Below are 20,578 nucleotides of genomic sequence, written 5' to 3' on the forward strand. Positions count from 1 at the left end.
ATTCTCAAGCCCCGTCTGCCACAGTCTGATGTTAAGAGCCCTTCCCATCAAACTCCATTTAACTGTAAAGAGAAATAATCTAGACACACAGTGCTTCATGCTAACTTGCCTTACAACAGTAAAAGCAAAATTTCTCTTACCTCATTCTTTTGAGCATAACATAAAATTCCACAATAGAAAAAAAAAACATACTTGGCCAAGTAATTCTGCTATGACACTCAGATTGATTAAAATTATTTTTATTAGTGAAATGCTGGTATTCTAATCATAGTGTGACTCTTTAAAGAAGTAAGATAGGTGACATTAGTATTATACTCTCAGTGTAAAAAAAAAAAAATCAAAATCACATGTCAACAAGAATGCCTTTTAGAATGCTCTTGGACTCCATTCTGAAGGGACACAAGTTAAATCCCCACCACTGCCCCCGGGATAGAATGTGTGATTTGTGTCCTGTGAAAACTGATGCTTACTATCGACTCTTATGCATAAATTACTTTAGTTCTTTTTTTTTTTTTCTTAGAAAAATTTATCAATCAGATAAAGAGCTAAAGCCATTTAAGAAGAAATTCAGGGTGTAGCTAAGTGTCTCCACCTCTTGTAAGCAACATTTGTCATATGTTATAAAATGTTGTTGAGACTGAGCATGGTGGAACAGTCCTTTAATCCCAGTACTCAGGAGGTAGAGGCAGCCAATCTCAAGGAGGTTGAGGCCAGTCTGGTCTACACAGTGAATTCCAGGCCAGCCAGAGGTACATAGTGAGACCTTGTCTACAAATAAACAAACAATAAATGGAAAGAAAAATCAACCTAAATAAAGCCCTTACAAAATGCCAATGATCTTTTAGCACAGAGCATCCTGGCTGTCTGAGGGATGTGTTTAGTTGCCAGAGGCACCTGCTTCAAGGCAACTCACTCCCTTACACTCTAAGGAAGTGTACACTGCTCTTCTGAAGGTCCTGAGTTCAATTCCCAGCACCCACATGGCAACTCACAACTGTCTAGGGTCTTCTGGTGTGCAGATGTACATGCAAACAAAGTGTGTGTGTGTGTGTGTGTGTGTGTGTGTGTGTGTGTGTGTGTATTAAAAAGAGAAGTCACCTTCTAAAAAGGAAATAAAAAGAAAGCAGAAAACTGTCATAGTGAAACCCAATTCTTTTTAAGGTGACAATGAAAGAAAATTGTGGTTCAGCTGTCACATACTATCCAGCCTCCAAATGGACCAAAAATCTTATATGTGTATTCTTACAAGAAAAAGAATTTAAACAGTTATTTCTTTTTCATATTTACCAGGAAAAATTTAATACTATAAATAATTATCAAAATACATGATACCATCATGTTCACATTTAAATGCTAGACATTCGCATAGCACACAGGCTTGTATATACCCGAGCAAAGATAGACACTGTAGGATTTATCAGAAGGCAGACTTGGGGATCAAGTCATAGTTAACTGCGAGGACAGGAGTTTTAATAATTATACATCAGGAGTTGGTGAGAACGACATGACCCATCCTCTCTCCAAATACCCAGAGACAGACACTTAGCAACAGCAAGAGCTAGGCAGTGAACAGTCAGCTAGACACACAAGACAAGGACCACAGGGCCATAATAACACACAAGCCAGGCAGAATGATGTCATGACACAGCTCTTGTCGAAGTCAACATTAGTCACTTTTTGCAATTCCTGCAAATAGTGAGGAGGAAAAAAAAAAAAAAAAAAAAAAACAGTTTCGATGGGGGTAATCAAGAAATTCACACAAAGAAAAATCTCCAAAAACTTGATCAGTTTTAGAATCTAAGCAACCACCAAATTCATAAAGACATAGGAGAAAAAAACAGACATTTTTCTAAGAATTTATTATACGATTGAGGGTGTCATTTTTTGTTTGTTTGTTTTCTTTTTTAAGACAAGATTTCATGTAGCTCAGGCTTGAACTTCCTGTGTAGCTGAGAGTGACCTTGGATGTTTTTTTGTTTGTTTGTTTTTGTTTTTTGTTTTTCAAGACAGGGTTTCTCTGTGTAGCCCTGGCTGTCCTGGAACTCACTTTGTAGACCAGGCTGGCCTCGAATTCAGAAATCCACCTGCCTCTGCCTCCCAAGTGCTGGAATTAAAGGCTTGTACCACCATTGCCCAGCGACCTTGGATTTCTAATCCTCCTACCCTACTTCCCACATGCTAGGATTACAGTCTGGTTAGTTTATTCAGGAAGGAAGTAGAATCCAGGGCCTTGTGTATACTAGGCTATACCCCTAGCTCTGATTATGTGGAAGTTTAAAGAAATACCTTAATCCTATCATGCTAGAGAAAATACTATATTTGTAGCAGATTATACTAGGTGTTTTATCATATGATCATTAATAAAAAAGAGCAACCTCATTTTAAAAACAAAACAAAATTCTCTTAGAAGAAATGTTCATTTAAATGTCAGCTTGACTTAGCATAAGATACAGCCAAAATACAAAATAACTCAAGCTGAAATTGGATCATTAAAGGAAAAAAAAAAAACCCAGATAATTCTTATACTGTCTTTATTTTGGGTTTCTGTTTTAATTATAAACAGATTCACAAAAAGACGGAAATCACATAACCTTATACAGTTTGTTGCTACTGCTTCTTGGAACTCTCTATGGCATTTTCTTTGAGATGGTGTTGTGCAGTTATTCCTCCTAGTCAAACACCCCCTTCTCAAGAGAAGGGTGAGGTCCTAAAGAATCAGGAAGCTAGTGAAATTTACAAAATACAGAAAGTCACAAGATTGACAGGCCCTCTCCCTACAAAGTGTAAAAGGTTACTGGGAAGAGGGCCTGGGGAGCTGCCTGCAAATCTTCTACATCCTGTCAACTGCCTTCCCAATGTACAGTAACAGTTGCTGTGACAGTCGGTCATAGTCTTACACCAATGGTTGATTGGCTTAGGTTTTCCTTATCATTGTGCCTGTCTTGTCTCACTAAGTGTATCCGCTCTATCACCAGTCATATAAATGTATGATCATTGTATTTGTCTTACAAATCGGCTGTGACCTTGTAAAGACACTTCCATCTTTATTTCAATACTGTTTCCTGCCCTGTTACTCCTTCGACAGTAACATAGCTACTCCAGCCATGCACACACATTGTCAGACTACTGTTTTTATTTTTCCTGTAATTTCATGTGATCAACAGCATGTGTTTGTCAATGGAGCAACAGAAAAAGAGGCACTCAGGCCTCCGGCATGTTCAGCCTCCTTAGCCCTACTTGAATTTTAATCTTAATAGTCTAGTCATTTACATTTAGCTTTATTGCTACATTATATTTATCATTTTATTTGTATCTTGTTGGTATGCTGGTCTGGTTAAATTGTTACTGAAATGTAACTTAAAGAGTTAGGACTATGTCTCAGTGACAGAACCCCTGCCTATTATGTGCTCACTTCTTAGCTTGATCCTCTATCCACCCTACCCATTCCTCCGCACCCCCCCCCCCAGCAAATATACCACAGAGAGAAGGGAAGGGAAAGGGAGGGAAGAGAGGGGAGGGGAAGGAAGGGAATTGAAACAATTTACATTTCATAATTTTGCCTAAGAAAGCACACAATTAACAAAAGCTTTTTGCCATATTTAGAGAGCAGAAAGCCATCGCCATAATCTAAATTCAGAACAGATTAAATCCTACTATGTTCTTAAGTCTTTTCTCTTAATTCTTCTCTTTTATGCTAATCAAATATTTTGACTTCATTTCCCCTAAAGGCAGCTGAGAACACCAGTCTTTTCCATGAAAAAGATTACCTAGGCATTGATGGTATTTAACATTCTAGTACAAATGAGTAACTTCAGCATGTTCCAGAAAAAGCAGTTTTTTGTCTTCCCAATTTTGTGTTATCTTATTATTCATTTCAACAGCAGGTATATTATTTACTATTTTTATTTAGTTGTACATGTGTTCAGGTATGAGTTAATGTGCTACATACATGCAGGTGTCTGTATCAGATCTCCATTGTATGCTGCTACACCAATACTGGGAACTGAACCCAGGTCCTTTGCAAGAGTGGCCACTGCTCTTATCTTGTAAGCTATCTCTTGTACCCCATAGCACATATATTTTAAACTCCAGGCATACCTCTTTTGGCTGGGATTCTAGGTTCATATCCCTAGCTACCTTGAAAGTTTTCATTGTCTCTGAAACATATTTGTTATGTAACTTAACACCTCTTATTAGAGTTAACAAATTCTAAATCAGTCATTTTTAAGTGTTCCTAATTTAAGGCCTTTTAAATTTTTATTCTCAAAGTCACAATACTGGTCAGTTGCTCTCTGGAAAAAAAAAAAATACTGATTTTTTTTTTTCCCCCTCTCCAAATGTTCCCTGCAGAGTCTGACTCAGATGAGAAACAATGTAAACCAAACATTGCTTGGGTTTGTAAGTTTCTTTCCCTGCAAAACTTGCTATGTATTATTTGTGGACTCTGGGACACCAAAGATTTGTTAAATGGTCAAAGTGCCAATCAACACAGAATTAAAAGAAATCCACACAGTTATGTTAGAATGTTAATACTTAACATGGTTCAAGTTCAACAGGGAGATTTTCCCCTGAAAGGAAAGATTCTAATTCTGACTGCAGATCTTCTATCTAAGGTACAATAGCAGGCTTTCCAGCAGGCTTTCCTTTAACTACTGGACACAACAGCCACCAAGGAGTCTTTCAAGACTCCTTTTGACCTCATCACGTTCAAACAAATATGTGTGGGTGGGTCTGAGCTTGAGAGTTCAGATGCCCAGCAAGGTCAAAGGAGTGAGTAAGATCTGTAGCTGGAGTTACAGGTAGTTACAAACCACATGGTATAGATGCCAGGAACTGAGCCACAGTCTTTGGAAGACCACTTCTTTCCTATACCAGTATGTATTTTCTTTTTTTAAAGAGGTCTTTTTACTTTTATATGTATGGACATTTTGTCTGCATGAATGTCAGTGCACCACATATATGCTCTATACCCACATAGACCAAAGGTGGGGGATGAATCCTCGGGAGCTGGAGTTATAGATAGCTATTAGCCAAGGTGTAGGCACTAGGAACCAAACCTAGATTCTCCCCAAGAGCAGCTCATGCTCTTAACTGCTGAGCCATCTCGATACATACTTTCAAATACTGAACCATCTTGAGCCTCTTAATACATACTTTCTTTTTTTTTTTTTTTTTTTTTTTGGTTTTTNGAGACAGGGTTTCTCTGTGTAGCTCTGGCTGTCCTGGTACTCACTTGGTAGACCAGGCTGGCCTCGAACTCAGAAATCCGCCTGCCTCTGCCTCCCGAATGCTGGGATTAAAGGCCTGCGCCACCAGGCCCGGCTAATACATACTTTCAAATGACAGAATTAGAGAGTCTTTAAACCTCAGACTGAGGCCTCTGAAGTGTTTCCAGGAACAAGCCAAGTAATTTCAAAATGGAAAATGCAAAGCAGTAAATGAGGACACATGGCCACAGCATTCTTATTAGAGATATTATAAATGCTAGAGCCATATCTGTCCCTGAAAAAAATGGCTGTGGTGTGTATTTTTAAACTGCATGAGACTGCAAAATTCTTTCTGCTGTCAGTTTGAGAAAAAAAATTTACCATAAATTTAATTAAGCAAATGAAGTCACAAAAACTAGTCCAGTAATTTTCTGAATTATATACATTAGCCCAACTTTTCTTTTTACTCTGCTTTGTATTAAATGACTCACAATGCTTCTATTTTGCCAGATCTGTCAGTCATGACTGGTCACCTCAGAAGTCCTGGACCCTCACATGTGACCTAACTCAGCAAAAAGTACTTACAATTTTTATTCAGCAACTCATTCCTTCAACACTGCCCTTAAAGTTTAAAGCAGGCCACAGAACACTGAGGTCTTCTCAATTATTCCTCTGGTAGAAACAGGATCGTGACTTTATTGTTACTTAAATGATCCCTGAATTTGTTAAAACTGTGTACATTTTAAGCTCCGAATTGCCAACAGTTCCTTTTATGAAGCAAAGAGTATGTCAAAGTGGCTCCTGTATAAGCTTTCATGCTAACAAATTCAAATGACAGGTCCCTAAGTTAATAACAGGAAGATGGCTGCTGGGTGGGTAGTTTATTAGAATTACTAAGCACATTTAAATGCTACAAAGAATCTCATTTGAGACAAATTAAAAAAACTAAAAGAACGTGAATAATGTGTGAAGGGAAAAATGCAGCCACTTAGGATGGACCTCACTGGATGGTGATACATTTCTATAATGCGCAGTCATTGTTATTTGAGGGATAATAATATACATACTTGTGTGGCAAGGCTTAACTTTGAGTCTCCAGCCTGGGACTGTGTAGGAATTTAATGTGTTTTAAAAGAACCACCACAAAGGACGAGAATCATCAGCCGTGGACAGGTCAATTACTTAACTATCAGGAGAAAGATCCTTGATATTAACCTTAAGGGAAGTTCAGGTCTACTGTGAAGACCCCTAGACGTCATGAAAAAACACATCCTTAATCTCCCACTCTATAAACTGTGAAAAACTGGTGTGTGCCGAGGTGAACAGTGGATTTCAAGTAACACCAGTCCTCTTCCTTTACAGCTAGGGCCTTACACTTGCCAAGAAGGGCAGATCTGCCATAGACCAGAAGATGACTTAACGGATTCACAATTAACACTCACAAGAGTACTCATGGGATGTGCACCAAGAATCAAGACCCTTAGGCACCCCAAGTGCATGAAGCATGTGGGGACTTCAGATGTGTGCACTAGGCTCCACACAGCTATATGGGCTTATAGGAATAAGAAATGCCCCATGTCATACCCATATGTAACTGTCTAGAAAACATATTTAAAATGAGGAACTAAGCCTCTAACTTTGGTTATCATGTTCCTGTAAATTCTTCTTATGAATTCCCATCAGTCTAAGTAAGAACTAATAGTAGATATCAAATAAATCAAGGAACTGATAACTGACCTACCCCTCAGTACTAGTCTAAAAAAATCCTGGCAAGTAATAAACTCTCTCTTCCTTAAGGAATCTTTGGCCATAATGTTTTATTATCACAGCAGCATAAAAGTAACTAATATACCAGTAATTCAAGTGAATTAATCCTATTCTTCATCTGCTAGGAAGTGTTATATATATATATATATATATATATATATATATATATATATATATATATATATTTATGTATAATAATAAATAAATATAATCATATTGTAATCATACAAGAAATCTGAGAAAATGTCCAAATTGAATGATTCTAATCAAATCATATAAGCTATACATTCAGGATTCATAATCTAAAGCAGCCTATAACTCTGCCACTGTGATTAAATTACACACTGATTAAATTGATCTCCTTATTGAGTTTGATGCAGGAGTCTGTGAACTATGGTCAAATGCAGACTCATTTAGCTGTTCCTCCTGAATATAAAGAAAACAATGTCTACAAATAAAAGATGCACATTTCAACCACAGACTTCCACATTCTATACACAAGAAAATAGGTGGGGTTCAGCAAATGTGTGCAGGTGGAGGAAATTATGCTCCCATTTTTTAAATTGTAGTTCCAATTCTGTGTGTACAGGTAAAGATATGCTCACATTCATAGGCTTTTAGGCACAACAGTGAATGACACATCTATCAGGAACATTTCAAGTTACGTGTATCCTGGGCTCCACCGTGAAATGGTTGCCTTTAGTTTTACTTGAGAAGGAGGTTCCAGAAAACAGATGTAAACAGAACCCAGCCCCTCAACATAGGGTAAGTGATAGTAGACACTTGGGAATAGAAACTTCTCATATAAAGAGACAGTGACATCATACTGGCGACTACATAAAGCATGAATCCGTTAAGCATTTCATAGATATGAGGGTGGACTGGAGGAGGTCATGTGGGGTATTCAGAGCTTCCCCTTGCATTTTGGAGCACATATAAACACACTGAATGACTGTGATGGCCACTGTAAATTGTCAGCTTGAACAGATCTGGGATCACATAGAAAACAAGTCCCCAAGATCAACTGTAGAGGGCTATCTATGTTCATTAGCATTTGGCCATGAATGGGGTGGGGCAGTTATCCTAAGTAGATTAAATTGAAGTGGGAAGACTCTCCCTCTGTGGGTGTCACCATCCCATGGCTTAAATCCTGGACTGCATAAGAAAGTGAGCTGAGAGGCAGAGGCAGGAGGATTTCTGAGTTCGAGGCCAGCCTGGTCTACCAAGTGAGTTCCAGGACAGCCAGGGCTACACAGAGAAACCCTGTCTCGAAAAAACAAAAAACAAAAAACAAAAACAAACAAACAAACAAACAAAAAAAAACAAGAAAGTGAGCTGAACACTGGCATTCATCATTCTTTGCCTCCCAACTGTGGATAAGCCTGACCTCCTACCTTCCTTCCTGCTGCCAGGCCTTCCCTGCCATGGTGGACTGTACCACAGACTGAGTCAAATAGACCCTCCGTCAGTTAACAGTGCTTTTGCCTGATGCCTTTAGATGATAACAAGAGATTTAACCTAATTACACTTAACCTCTGCTCCAGCTCACAGGAACTAGTAAATATGGGAGTTCTAGAAATGTAAGATGATAAGCAATGTTTTAAGCCACCCCATGACAGTGGTGGTCATTTGTTTCAAGAGACAAAGGTGAAACCTGTGGATATTTGCTGTGCTGAATGAAATGATTTAGTGATGCAGATGATATTACATTCAGTCCATGGTTCATAGTTGCTGTCCTCTGTGAGAGGGTAGACAGACAAAGATGCACAGTTCTATTCAGCAGAGAAAGAATTCAAATGCATGGATACACTCGAATGCCTCCCCAGTAGGGGGCATGTCTTGTGTCTGTCACAGATTTAGGGCTCTTGACCCCATGAGGGAGATGCTATTGTTTTTGTCTCACCCTATAAATAAAGAGTCCATGGGATAGAGACCTGTTCAGTGGCCTGCCAGGGTTTGAACTTGAGGAGTAGGCTGTATAACCCTAGCACTTAGCCACTACAAGACACAGCATCAGACTACCTGAACTTCACCTTTGTTCTTGCACAGGTACAAGATCATTTTTTTTATGCAATGACTTGTCTGAAATCGGTGCCTTTAGGCTCAATACATGTACTCATAGAAACTCATTTACGGTGCTTTGATATTTTTAAAATGTGTTTTTAAAAATTCATCTACCAGTGAATTCAGCTAGTAGCCTTTTTGATGCACCTTTAAGTGTTCTCAGTGTACACGACTCAAGAGATAAAATTTTATGAGAATAAAATGTGTTAACATATCACATTCTACAACTCCTTTTTCACACACACAAAAAATATAGAACCAATTTACAGCTCTACCAACAATTAAGCCACTGGGGTGTCCCTGTTTCTTTCATTAGAAGAAAAAAGCTATTTAGAAATGAGCAGTGTGCTTATAGTTTCATATCAAATAAACTATTTTAGTAAGAGGAACCATTCAAGTGACTTTAAGCGTGCCTCTGAACCAGGTGTAGTAGCTCTCGCCTATAATCCTAGCACCTAGGAGTCTGAGGCAGGAGGATTTTTGTGTCTACTATACAAAGTAAAATTTTTTCCTTCAGAAAATAAAAAAGACTGATGAAAATATTATACATTCTCATCCTGGAAGTTCCATTTTCTACATGAATTCTAAAGAACAGTGTGATAAATTATTCCTGGAAGCAAATTTGAAATTACCTCATTCTAGTAGTTTTCATAGTAACCCTAATTGTGTGGAGGATGAGTTTAAAAATTAAGAGAAAATTCAAAGTTGAAAATAAGAAATCCTATGTACTTAACATAACCTTCACCCTGTAATTGTTTTCCTGACCCTGCAATCACAGAACCATCAATGGCAAAACATTAGTTACCGTTAGAGCCATAGAGACTTTATATGGCATAGCTTATTTCCAAATGTTAAAAAAAAAAGCATTAAATAAATGAATGGCTAGAATTCAATTCACTCAAGATTCAACTTGATATTATAATTTTATATATTTTACCACATCCAAAATTTTATTTACTTTAAATGCATCATTTGTAATCTATAGTAAACCACTAAGATCCACAGTGAGATATGTTCACCATGAGTTAAACTGAATAAGTGACAGAAACACCAACATACTTCCCTTCTGAGAACAGGCTATATGAGCAAGCACTGGCTAATTCTAATTACATATTCCTAGATTTTGCTACAGTTATATTTTAGTGTCTAATTTTAATTTTTGTTGAGAACCTCATACACGAATACTACATGTACCTTACTTCCCCAGCTCCTGCCATGTACCCTCTTCTTCCCAATTCATGACTACTTTCCTCCTCCTCCCCCTCCTCCTCCTCCTCCTCCTCTTCCTCCTCCTCNTTCTTCTTCTTCTTCTTCTTCTTCTCCTTCCTTCCTTCCTTCTTCCTTCTTCTTCAATTACTATTGGTACATGCATATGTAAATATGCACACGTGTATATACAACCTACTTAATTCATTTAGCATTGCTGGTAGTGAATGCAGGGCTGATCACTTAGGACTGTACAACCTATATGGTAACTGATCCCTTTCTCAGTAGCTATTGATCTCCTGAAGCTCTACACCTAGGGGTAGGGACCTTGTTGGCTATCCCCTGCCCAGCTTGTCATGTCAACTGGTGTTGTCATTATGTTGGTCTTGTTCAACCATATGCTTTTGATTTCATGGGTGCAATTTCTCTGTCGTGTCTTAGGGCCACTGTCTAGCAGCAGACATCCTAGGTCTGTGGTCCTTGCTTCCTCAACTTTCACCTACATTTGAGGCTCAGAGAAAACACTACAAACTTGGAATATAGTATATTCCAAATAGCGGTCAAATAGCATTAGCCAAGGCCAAAAAGACAAGGCTCTACAGTCTTCTAGAACCAAAGACTACCATTACCAAAAGACAGAGAGGACAGGTAATGTAAAGTGTTTCTTAAAAAAAAAATACATGCTCCAAAATAGGTCATACAAGTTGTGTGTTGCAGTTATGGCCTTAACAAAAGAGAAGCCTTCAAAACAAATGATCAGTACTGCAAACATTATATTAGAAAGAAGCTTCAATAAATCTCCTGAAAAGTTCTTTCCATCCCCCCCCCAATCACTTCTCACTTGGCAGGTATGCCCATGGAAGCAGAATTCAACTATGTGTTCAAAAATAAAGTTATATATAAAGAGAAGTGTATGTCAAATATTTTTTGGTTTAGTTAACCAGGATAAAGCCAACAGCAAGAGCGAAAGTCAAACAAAGGGCTAAACTTCTTGAAACTAGAATAGCAAGCGCCGTCACTGCGTTTTAACATGATGACATCATCATTAAGCTGCTCAACTCAGTGTGGCAGATCTAGGGTGTGAGATTAGCCAAGATTCCATAAAGGAAGGAAATCACCAAAATCAGGAATAAGGTCGGCAGGAATGGGTTCCAAGAAAACCACGTGGGTTGTTCGTGTTTGAGAATTAAGAAACGACTAGCTCTCTGTGTATTTAGAAACAGAATATCACATTGTACCCCAGACTTTCTTGAAATTTGCTATGTAGCCAGAGGCTGGGCTCAAGCTCATGGCAATCCTCCTGCCTCAGTCTTCCGAGTGCTAGGATTATAGGTATGCTCCTTAAATGCCACTTGGCAGCGAGTACTGACTCTTCTACACCAACATCATTTGGTCATTACTCAAACTTGATGATGAAGACACACCTTCCCTCCGAGGGGAAGACAGAGCTCAGATATGGCAGTGCTGGGCCCCTCGAGCCCTGTCTCTGAACACGGTGTTAGAGCAACACCCACAAGCTGACCTAGGATGAAGCAACCCACCCTGGTGGGTTCAGGGGCAGACAAGGACTAAGAGCCACGGGAAATCCAGGGCCTGCAGAAGGAAAGATGTATATGTACAGAAGTCAGAAAAAAAAAAAACCCTAAAAACTGGAGCAAGGCACAGTGGACACAGCACAACAGATGCATCCTCCTGCAGCCACCCTGTGCTCTCTCTGTCCTCACCATCTTCAGGCATCTGTGGGTGGCTGCTTGTTGCCCTTTACTGTTGTGATTCTCTGAATAGCAAACATTAATGAAATTCAACCAAATGTTATATGTATCTCAGAGCTCTATCTCTGTTTTTGTCACACAATGGACTCTCTTATCACTGAGGATGAAATAATCCAGAGTGCTTTTGGCTTAGAGAGAGGTATTTTATGTGGCTGGGGAAAGGGGCTATGCATACCTGCTGAGTCCAAGAGACTCATTTCCTACCAGGCCAGCAGCATTTGCCAGACTAGCCCGGAGCTGATGACATACACATGCCAAAGGGTAACAGGGTCATTAACAGGGGAAAACTGCTATCTCTCTGCTAGAAAATGGTCATCACCCAAGAAGACTTCCTAACCTAGACCTCCTCAAGGTCCATTATGATATACTCCAAACTGTTCACACCACCCCAACATCCTGTACAGGACAATGGTCCTCAACCTTCCTAATGCTGTGACCTTCTAATACAGTTCCTTATGCTATGGTGACCCCAACCATAAAATTACTTTCATTGCTACTTTGTAACTGTATTTTTTTTTTTTTACTACTATTGTGAGTCATAATGGATCTGTATTTTCTGGTGGCCTTAGGTCCCCCCATGGGAAAGCATTGTTTGATTCCCAAAGGGGTAGCAACCCATAGGTGGAGATATGAGACTACAGGAGAGTTGTACCACACTCTACACACTAAGCTAATGTTTGTGGCAACCATGTGGGGCTTTGAAAGACTCTGATCCAACTCCTCACGTGGAAGTCTACTCTATCTGTGGTAGATATGTTCAGGTGAGAGAACAATTCAAAACTAAATTCAACTAAGTAAAAGCGTTGTGGCAGTGTGTGTGTGTGTGTGTGTGTGTGTCCAGAATTCTAACAACAAAAGGTTAAAAACACACCTCCCCAAATGCTAATTTAACTTGTTTCCTCTGGGCATGGGACATTCAGAGCTTGCATAGTTCAACCTCATGGATTCAGCTTGTGCAGAAGTAAAGTTTAGAAAAGCGGCTTTGCAATATAAAAATTTCACTTAGGGCAACTGAGGTAAGCCAGAATCCACAACAACGGGAAAGCAATAATGTGCAAACGCAAGCAGCTTTTAGAGTTTGTTTGTAAAGACAGATTCAAATTTCAGAATTGGAATGTCTCTATGATATCTAAAAGCTACAAGAGGGTGTTCCAGAAAGAAACCAGTTTCAACAGAAATTTCACCTTTTTATAACTTAACTCCATTGCAAGAGAATGGAAAACCTTGATAAAGGAAAGATAAATTCTAAAAATTTCATACCTATGGATATGGGAAGTTTGTATTTTATAGTCACCAAAAGTGACTTTTAAATAATATAAAGCATGTAACATGTCTGTGGACTGGTAAAACAGCTCTCCATAAAATGGTGAAGAAAATCACTATTCTTTCCTGTATTTAGTCATCATGTTAAAACTTTTTCCTCTTCAATATACTCATTTTATTTTCTCTGGATCTATACATTGTAGTGGAATTGCTAGACCATGTGACAGTTCTACTTCTAATTTGGGGGGCATCTTCAAACTGTCTCCCACAATCATTACAATAACATTCACTCCTACCAACACTGGGCAAACACACTCCCTCACAGAATTTCTTGAGATTTAATTTTTAAATCAACTACATTTGTTATGTAAAACTAAAATATTGTGAAATGTGTATAGGACTCACGCTCCGACTTGGGTCTAAAACAGAAACTGAGAAATAGAATCACTCTTGGTAGACTTTTTGTTTTCCACTTTATTTCCAAAGAATTGTAGAAAAATATAAAACTTTTCAGGACAGTAGCCATCAATGGTTTGTCCATATTGGTCACACATATATCTCATATGTGAAAATTTAATTTAGAATTGATGAAAAATAACAATTAAGTTTTAAGGTGTGTTTGAAACCCTTAAGGCTAAAAAAACTAATAACGTAGTATAGCTGATTAGTCACCATGTGAAAGTTTATGACAATAATTTTTTAATCTCTTTATTTATACAAACTGAAAAAGAAGCTCAATAATAACAGCACATAGTCAGTAATGGAAAAAAAAATGTGCCACTTGTATTTCTGCACACAAATAGTTTTTTTTAGACTGTAAAACAACTTGGTAAATGGGAAGGTGTGGGATGTTCATTTATCCTCCTGATTATATGAAAACTTGATTAATGAACTGATTAAGAACATGTAATATTCCAAAAAGCAGTAATCCTGTGTCTTCTGAAAAAAAAAAAAAAACTAAAATAATCCAATGGGCTTTCAAAGAAAAATATCACCATTAGGAGACAGAACTGGAATTTTAGTTTTCAGAAGATGGTTTCGCTGTTTCAAAATTACAAATTACAACGTGCTGAAGCTACCGCTGTAATTTCGTTATTTAAAATACAGGACGGTGCCATGAAATTGTATTAGTCACAAAGACGCTTAGGGGTGTACTTGGGGAAGGGCATTTGAAGATGACACAGAGCTCAATGACAAACAACCAGGCACAAAGCTAATAGTCAGACTGTGATATGGGCACATGGAAGGAGACACAAATACCCACAAACCACACACACGTAAGCATGAAGCAGAAGGAGGCTGGGTTATTTGGCTTATTTTTTATGTGTCTTTAAGCGTCCTAGGCCTGCTAGATAGCTAGATAACCATAAGGAACCCACATGAAGAAGCCAATGACTTAGAAAAAAAAAATCACAATACCCAGGCAAACAAAGATTTACACATAGCTAAGTTAAGGGGAAAAAAAAAATGCCTACAGAAAACGGGTACTCACCCCTTCTGACTTTTCCACCGTGTTGGCCAGCATCTCCTGCAGGGCCCGTACTGACAGGGACTGCTCCAGCACAAAGGTGCAGATAGACAGGTCCGGGGGAACATTCTGTGTGAGGAGAGAGAGGAAGAGCCATCAGGAGGACATCCTCCTCAATCAAGCATTCCGCCAGGTGAATGTCTAAGGCTTCCCCTCCCTTCCCACTGGTCACTTCTCACCATCTTCTGCCTATGTAGGATGGGCTGTGCTTGGCTGTTCATAGCTAATGCCTTACTGTGTGTCTGTGAGTGTATGTGTGCATGTGCTTGCGGGTGTGCTGGTGCAGGACTATGTACATGCATATTGGGGTGTGGGTCAGAGCTCAACAAAGTGTCACTGCTCACATGATATCCACTTTCTAAAAATTGTTCTTAAATAAAATCACTTTATTCTAATCAATGCACATCTTAAAAAAAAAAAAAACAACCCTGATGCAGCTGGTTTAAGGTGGCTTCACTTAGGGTTTCACACTATCACTACTGATTCTTTTTTTTTTTTTATCTTTTTTAACAGTTCTTAATATTTTAATATAGAAAGTTGAATTCACCTATCATCATGAGAAAAGAAAAAAAAACTATGATGAAGTCAAAAGTAAAAAAAAAAATAATCAGCCTTTGTTCCTTTTATGATTTAGATATCACTGGATATGGTTGCTCTTGCCTTCAATCCTAGCACTCAGTAGGTAGGGGTAGAAGGGTCTCTGAGTTAGAGGACAGACTGGTCTACAGAGCAAGTTCCAGGATGATCAGGACTACTCACAGAAACCCTGACTCAAAAACTGGCGGGAAGAAGAAGATTTAGGTATTATATATATATATATATATATATATATATATATATATATATATATAGTATTTTGCCTGCACCTATGCATGTGTTTCATGTGTGTACCCAGTGTCCTCAGAGGTCAGAAAAGGACATTTACTTGGAACTGGAAGTAAGGACAGTTGTTAGCTGCCACACCGATGCTGAGAACTAAGCCCAGGTCCTCTGCAAAAACTCCAGAGCTCGTAACTGCTAAACTATCTCTTCAGCCCCACACACCTTTCCTTCGCTGAGACTGGGTCTCTCTTCGGCCTGCAGTTCTCAAGCAGTCTAAGCGGGGTGACAGTGAGCCCTGGGAATCCTCCTCTCTCTGCCTCCCTACCATGTCTGGCTAATTTTTCACTTGAGTTGGAGGTGACAGAACTCAGCTGTTCTACACAGCAACCTCCCCCCCCCCAACACACACTTTAACACACTTTGAGCTGACAGGGATCAATATCTGTTCCTCGTGGGGCATCTACTCAGTCACATGACACTCGGAACTTTGTCTACACCGCCGTTGTCACATGACCAAGGTCTCTAGAACAAGGGTTTTGATAAGACAAACGAGTTTAGCAACTTATCTGAAGCCACAAAATTGTAAAACGTTTGAAGTCCATTTAAACCAGACGTTAGAACCCAGCATTCTCCAGCTCTCAAATAGTCATTTCTAACATACCATGCCTGATGATGACAAAGATATTAAAAAGACAGAAGTAACAGTTGGCTTCAAATTAATATGGAGTTAAGCAAACAGAAATATGAATTGATACAAAATATTCACCGACATGGGGTTTTTCTTTTGTATAAGATAAACATTTATATTCCTGTGGCTGGATTCATATTTTTGCCTCCAACTTGGGACATGGGGATTTGGCTTCTCTCTGCATAGAAGTACGTGCTGCATTTTCCTGTTTATGCATATGTTAACTTCAACTGCTTCCAGAAAGTTAAACACGTGGATATAGAGATGAAGAGAGTCTTAGTTCAGTTCTGGCTGTGGGGCTGTGTCATTTTGGTTCTCTGTTAGGAATCTCAGGTTCCCGTCAAGAAGGCAAACAAGTGAGTTACATTTCTAAACCTCCTTCCAGTGTGCTCCAAGCAACCTTCAGGGAAACACAGCTGGCAACTCAAAAATGTGTTCTTAAAACGAATGCTGTTTTCAATCTTGATAGCTTGACAGCAAAGGGAAAAGGAGAGACTCAGAATCCAGTTCTGATTGGTGATCAGGCAAGAGCCATATGGAAAACCTCTTGGGCTTCCCTATCTATGGACCGAACGAACCTCCTACTCCAAAGAATCACCAAGACTCGAGTATTTAAAAACCTGTCTTCTGAGCTGAAAAGCAATGCCAATAAAATATAATTTTATCTCTCCAATTTAAGAAAAGCCTACATTCTCACAAAGGCTCAGAATCTTAGAAGTGCAAATTAAGTGAGAAGCTGCTGGTTGGCCGAGACATAGGAGGATACCCAGAGCAAGCTTTAAGACAGAGCAGATGGCCTGCGGCTGACTGCGAGCTCACTGTACTTGGCCACCCATCTGCTAAGCAGCTTTGGGCAAAGCACCATGACCACTGGGGGTCAGCTCCTCCCTGCATTAGAGGGTCATCAAGTGGCTTAGGGGAGTTGTTGCTGCTAATGTACTGACTGGACGGAGATCTGGCAAGATTTCACCCACCAGCTGGTGGAAACCATTGTTCTGATGTTTATATGTTCTCTCCGTGACAATGTAACTCTGGGCTTTCCACCTTGGGTACACATTGTGGGAGGGAGATGACTTCAGAACCTCAGTCATAGTATTGCCAGTTTGGAAATACTCTTTCAAGGCTCTCACTTCTCCATGGGTGCTCACCATTCCAGGTCTTTTCTTAAAGTCTATTTTTTTTTTTTTTAAAGAAAAATATTGTGTGGGTGAGTGTATATGTTAGCGTGCATACTGATGCCTTTTGGATGTCTCTCTCCATCACTTTCCATATCATTTTTGAGACAGGATCTCTCCTTAAACCTGAAGCTCACAGACTAGACTGCTGGCCCATGAACTCTGTGATCCTGCCTCCGACTCTCACATTAGGATTATACACACATGCCACAACGCCTGGATCTTGGGGGCTAGGCTCTGGAACTCAGGCCTTCACACTTGCACATCAAAGACTTTGCCCACTGAGCCACCTCCCCTGCCCCGTTTTTGGCCTCCACCCTCCTCCACAGAACTTAATATGAACACCTTGGCAAAACAATGACTGTTCCTGTGTCAATGAATTCTGCATGTCACCTCTCTGAAAGGCAAAGGTAAATGTTTGCTAATTAATGAAGCGGGTACACCTGGGTATCCCCAGGTGTTCAAATTGTTCAGAAAAGCTGGAGGCATTGAACTTGGCATGCGGGACCACAACAGGGTCTAGGTGGGAGAGAGGCATTAGCAGGTTTAAATGAGGGATGATTAGCAGGACATTACCACCTCAAAGGCCACAGCTGTGCCAATTTAGCACTTAATTATGAAAATCTCTCATGAATTGGTGGTGGTTCAAAGGGTTTCTGCTCCTCCATATCCATGTTTATAACACAATACCCAAGGACTTCATGGGGCTACAGAATCATGTTGGAATCCATAATATGACATCTTTCAAATCTAATAGTACTTTAGGCAGTGCAAGCTACCTTTTAAGACTATTTTTCAAAATACCAAAGACCAATTATACTCATGTGAAATTACAAGAAAGCTTGTGTCAGGGTCACATTCCTTCCCATATGCCCCTCTCTCTTAAATACCACAGTGTATCATGTCAACTCTGTTCATGTGCATCTTAAGTGGGAGTCATAACTGACCAGCATCAATGAAAGAGCAACACACACACACACACACACACACACACACAAACCAGAGAAGAGGCTGTTCCTACTGAAGAGGAGTAATGCGCAGGAGATGTGAATGTGGCTCAGTTGGGGAGTCCTTGCCTAGCATGCACAGAGTTCTAGCATGCACCTAGTTCACTAGGTTCAACTGGTACCAAAAACCAAGTGTGGTAGCACAATCCTATAATACCAGCACTGGGGTAGTGGAGGCAAAAAATTGGAAGTTAAAGGTTATCCTCAGCTACTTAATGAGTTCAAAGTGAACCTGAACTACATAAGACCCTGTCCTACAAAACAGAAAAAGTTATACATCAGGTCTCTTAAAATTATCAAAGTTGCATGGACAGATAGATAGAGAGATAGATAGACAGACAGACAGACAGATAGATAGATGGATAGATAGATGGGTAGATAGCACTTTATGGCACTCGAATCTCAGAATTTAGAACTGTTTGAGTAAAGACATAAAAACAAGTGAATGCATGGAATGGGCACAATAAGGAATGAACACGCTGGACCCACTGCTATGGTTCAAACAGCTTAAATGATGACAAGGCAACTTTCGCATGCTGTCTAAAAGCTAGGTTTTTAATGACTGCATATGTAGCAAGCATCTGGCCTTGTCATAGTAATATAGAGATAGGAAAAGCAGAAATACCACAGGGTGCTGAAGGTGTTGAATATTAGGATCAGAGAGACCTCAGCGCTGCCCGATAACCATCCCAACCATCATGAATCAGAAGCAAGCTTGATGGTAGCCCGAGGAAGTTGTGGATTGGCAATGATGGCTCATGGGAATTTTGTAAGGAGAGTTATACAGAGCCCATTCATAGGTGCACAGGCTCAACTCTATGACTCTGAGATCAGAGCCAGTTTAGAAGTTTGTGAGTTGGGACAAGCCCCACTGAGAAAGGACAGACAGGACCAAGAGAGGCAGCCATGGAAAGATCTACATGTGGTGGGCCATTCTGCGAGGCTGCAGGCCCACAGCCCTTCCCCTGCAGATGAGGTTCGTGATCATTATAGAAAGGACAACGTTTTCTGGTTGGAGAATCATGATGGGAGAGATACAGAGTGGAATTGCAGTGCAAACAAGGCCTGCTATACAGAATTAACCTTGAAGCCACATCTGGAGACTTGATTGTCTTTGACTAATGTTGAGAGATCTGGACCACTCTGGGGTCCTGTTATGTCATATAGACTGGAAACCTGAAGTTGAATCTAACAAAGGAAGCGCAGTTTGGTGAACCAAGTATTTCACTTCATCTAGCAAAAAGTTTGGCTCAGAAAGGGTCAATGAGTGACATAAAGAAACCAAAGGTGGCTCAGGGTTTAGGAGCACTTGTTCTTACAGAGGACCTAGGTTCAGTTCCCAGTAGTTATAAAGTGGCTCATAACCCATTAGTAACTCCAATTCCAAGGGCTCTATCATCCTTTTCTGACCTTCAGGGGCACCCACATGATACATATACATATGTGCATATTCATACACATAAATTAAAATAAATAATTCCTTTTTAGAAAAGGATATTTTATGAAGATAACACTAGGGGATAGATACATGATGAATATTATTCACAATTTAATATGTATATTTTACATATGTATATATGTATATAGATATATACTATGTTTATATGTATATATTTATATGTGTGAATATATGTGCAGTCATGCATATTTTAAAGGTCTGTTGAGGATACATTAAAGAAAGATTTACGGGAAATTCCTTTTTATGGCTGAGGGAGAAAGCTAGTATATCTACCATTTAAAATAGAAAGCTGAGTGAAAATGACAATAAATAAATAAATATATAAAACAAAAATAAACTCCCAACACTTTCAGAGCCATGAGAATCCACTTACTACATACAAAAATGTGAGACACATCCCTGGCTTAGATAGCTGCTGAGCTGAGACATCTGAATTGTTCCTTTCTAGTATCCCCTACCCCTGCCTTTTGTACCCCTGTCTATATACATACACATACACATACACATACACATACACATACACATACACATACACATACAGACACACACACAGACACACTGACACACACACACACACACAGACACACACACACACAGACACACAGACACACACACACACA

At 39.4% G+C, this 20,578-nt stretch overlaps 1 protein-coding gene across 9 annotated transcripts in view; it reads right to left on the bottom strand.

Annotated features, from left to right (window-relative positions):
- Ryr2 (ryanodine receptor 2) overlaps positions 1-20,578 on the bottom strand; it is a 557,252-nt gene that overhangs the window by 347,079 nt on the left and 189,595 nt on the right. For all 9 annotated transcript variants that reach the window (XM_029547437.1, XM_029547436.1, XM_029547432.1 and 6 more), the window contains exon 3: positions 14,772-14,876. In XM_029547437.1, coding sequence (XP_029403297.1) covers positions 14,772-14,876 — 105 coding nt within the window. The remainder of the gene's footprint in view (positions 1-14,771; positions 14,877-20,578) is intronic.

Source organism: Mus pahari, chromosome 16 (genome assembly GCF_900095145.1).
Source record: "Mus pahari chromosome 16, PAHARI_EIJ_v1.1, whole genome shotgun sequence".
Classification (NCBI taxonomy): Eukaryota; Metazoa; Chordata; class Mammalia; order Rodentia; family Muridae; genus Mus; species Mus pahari.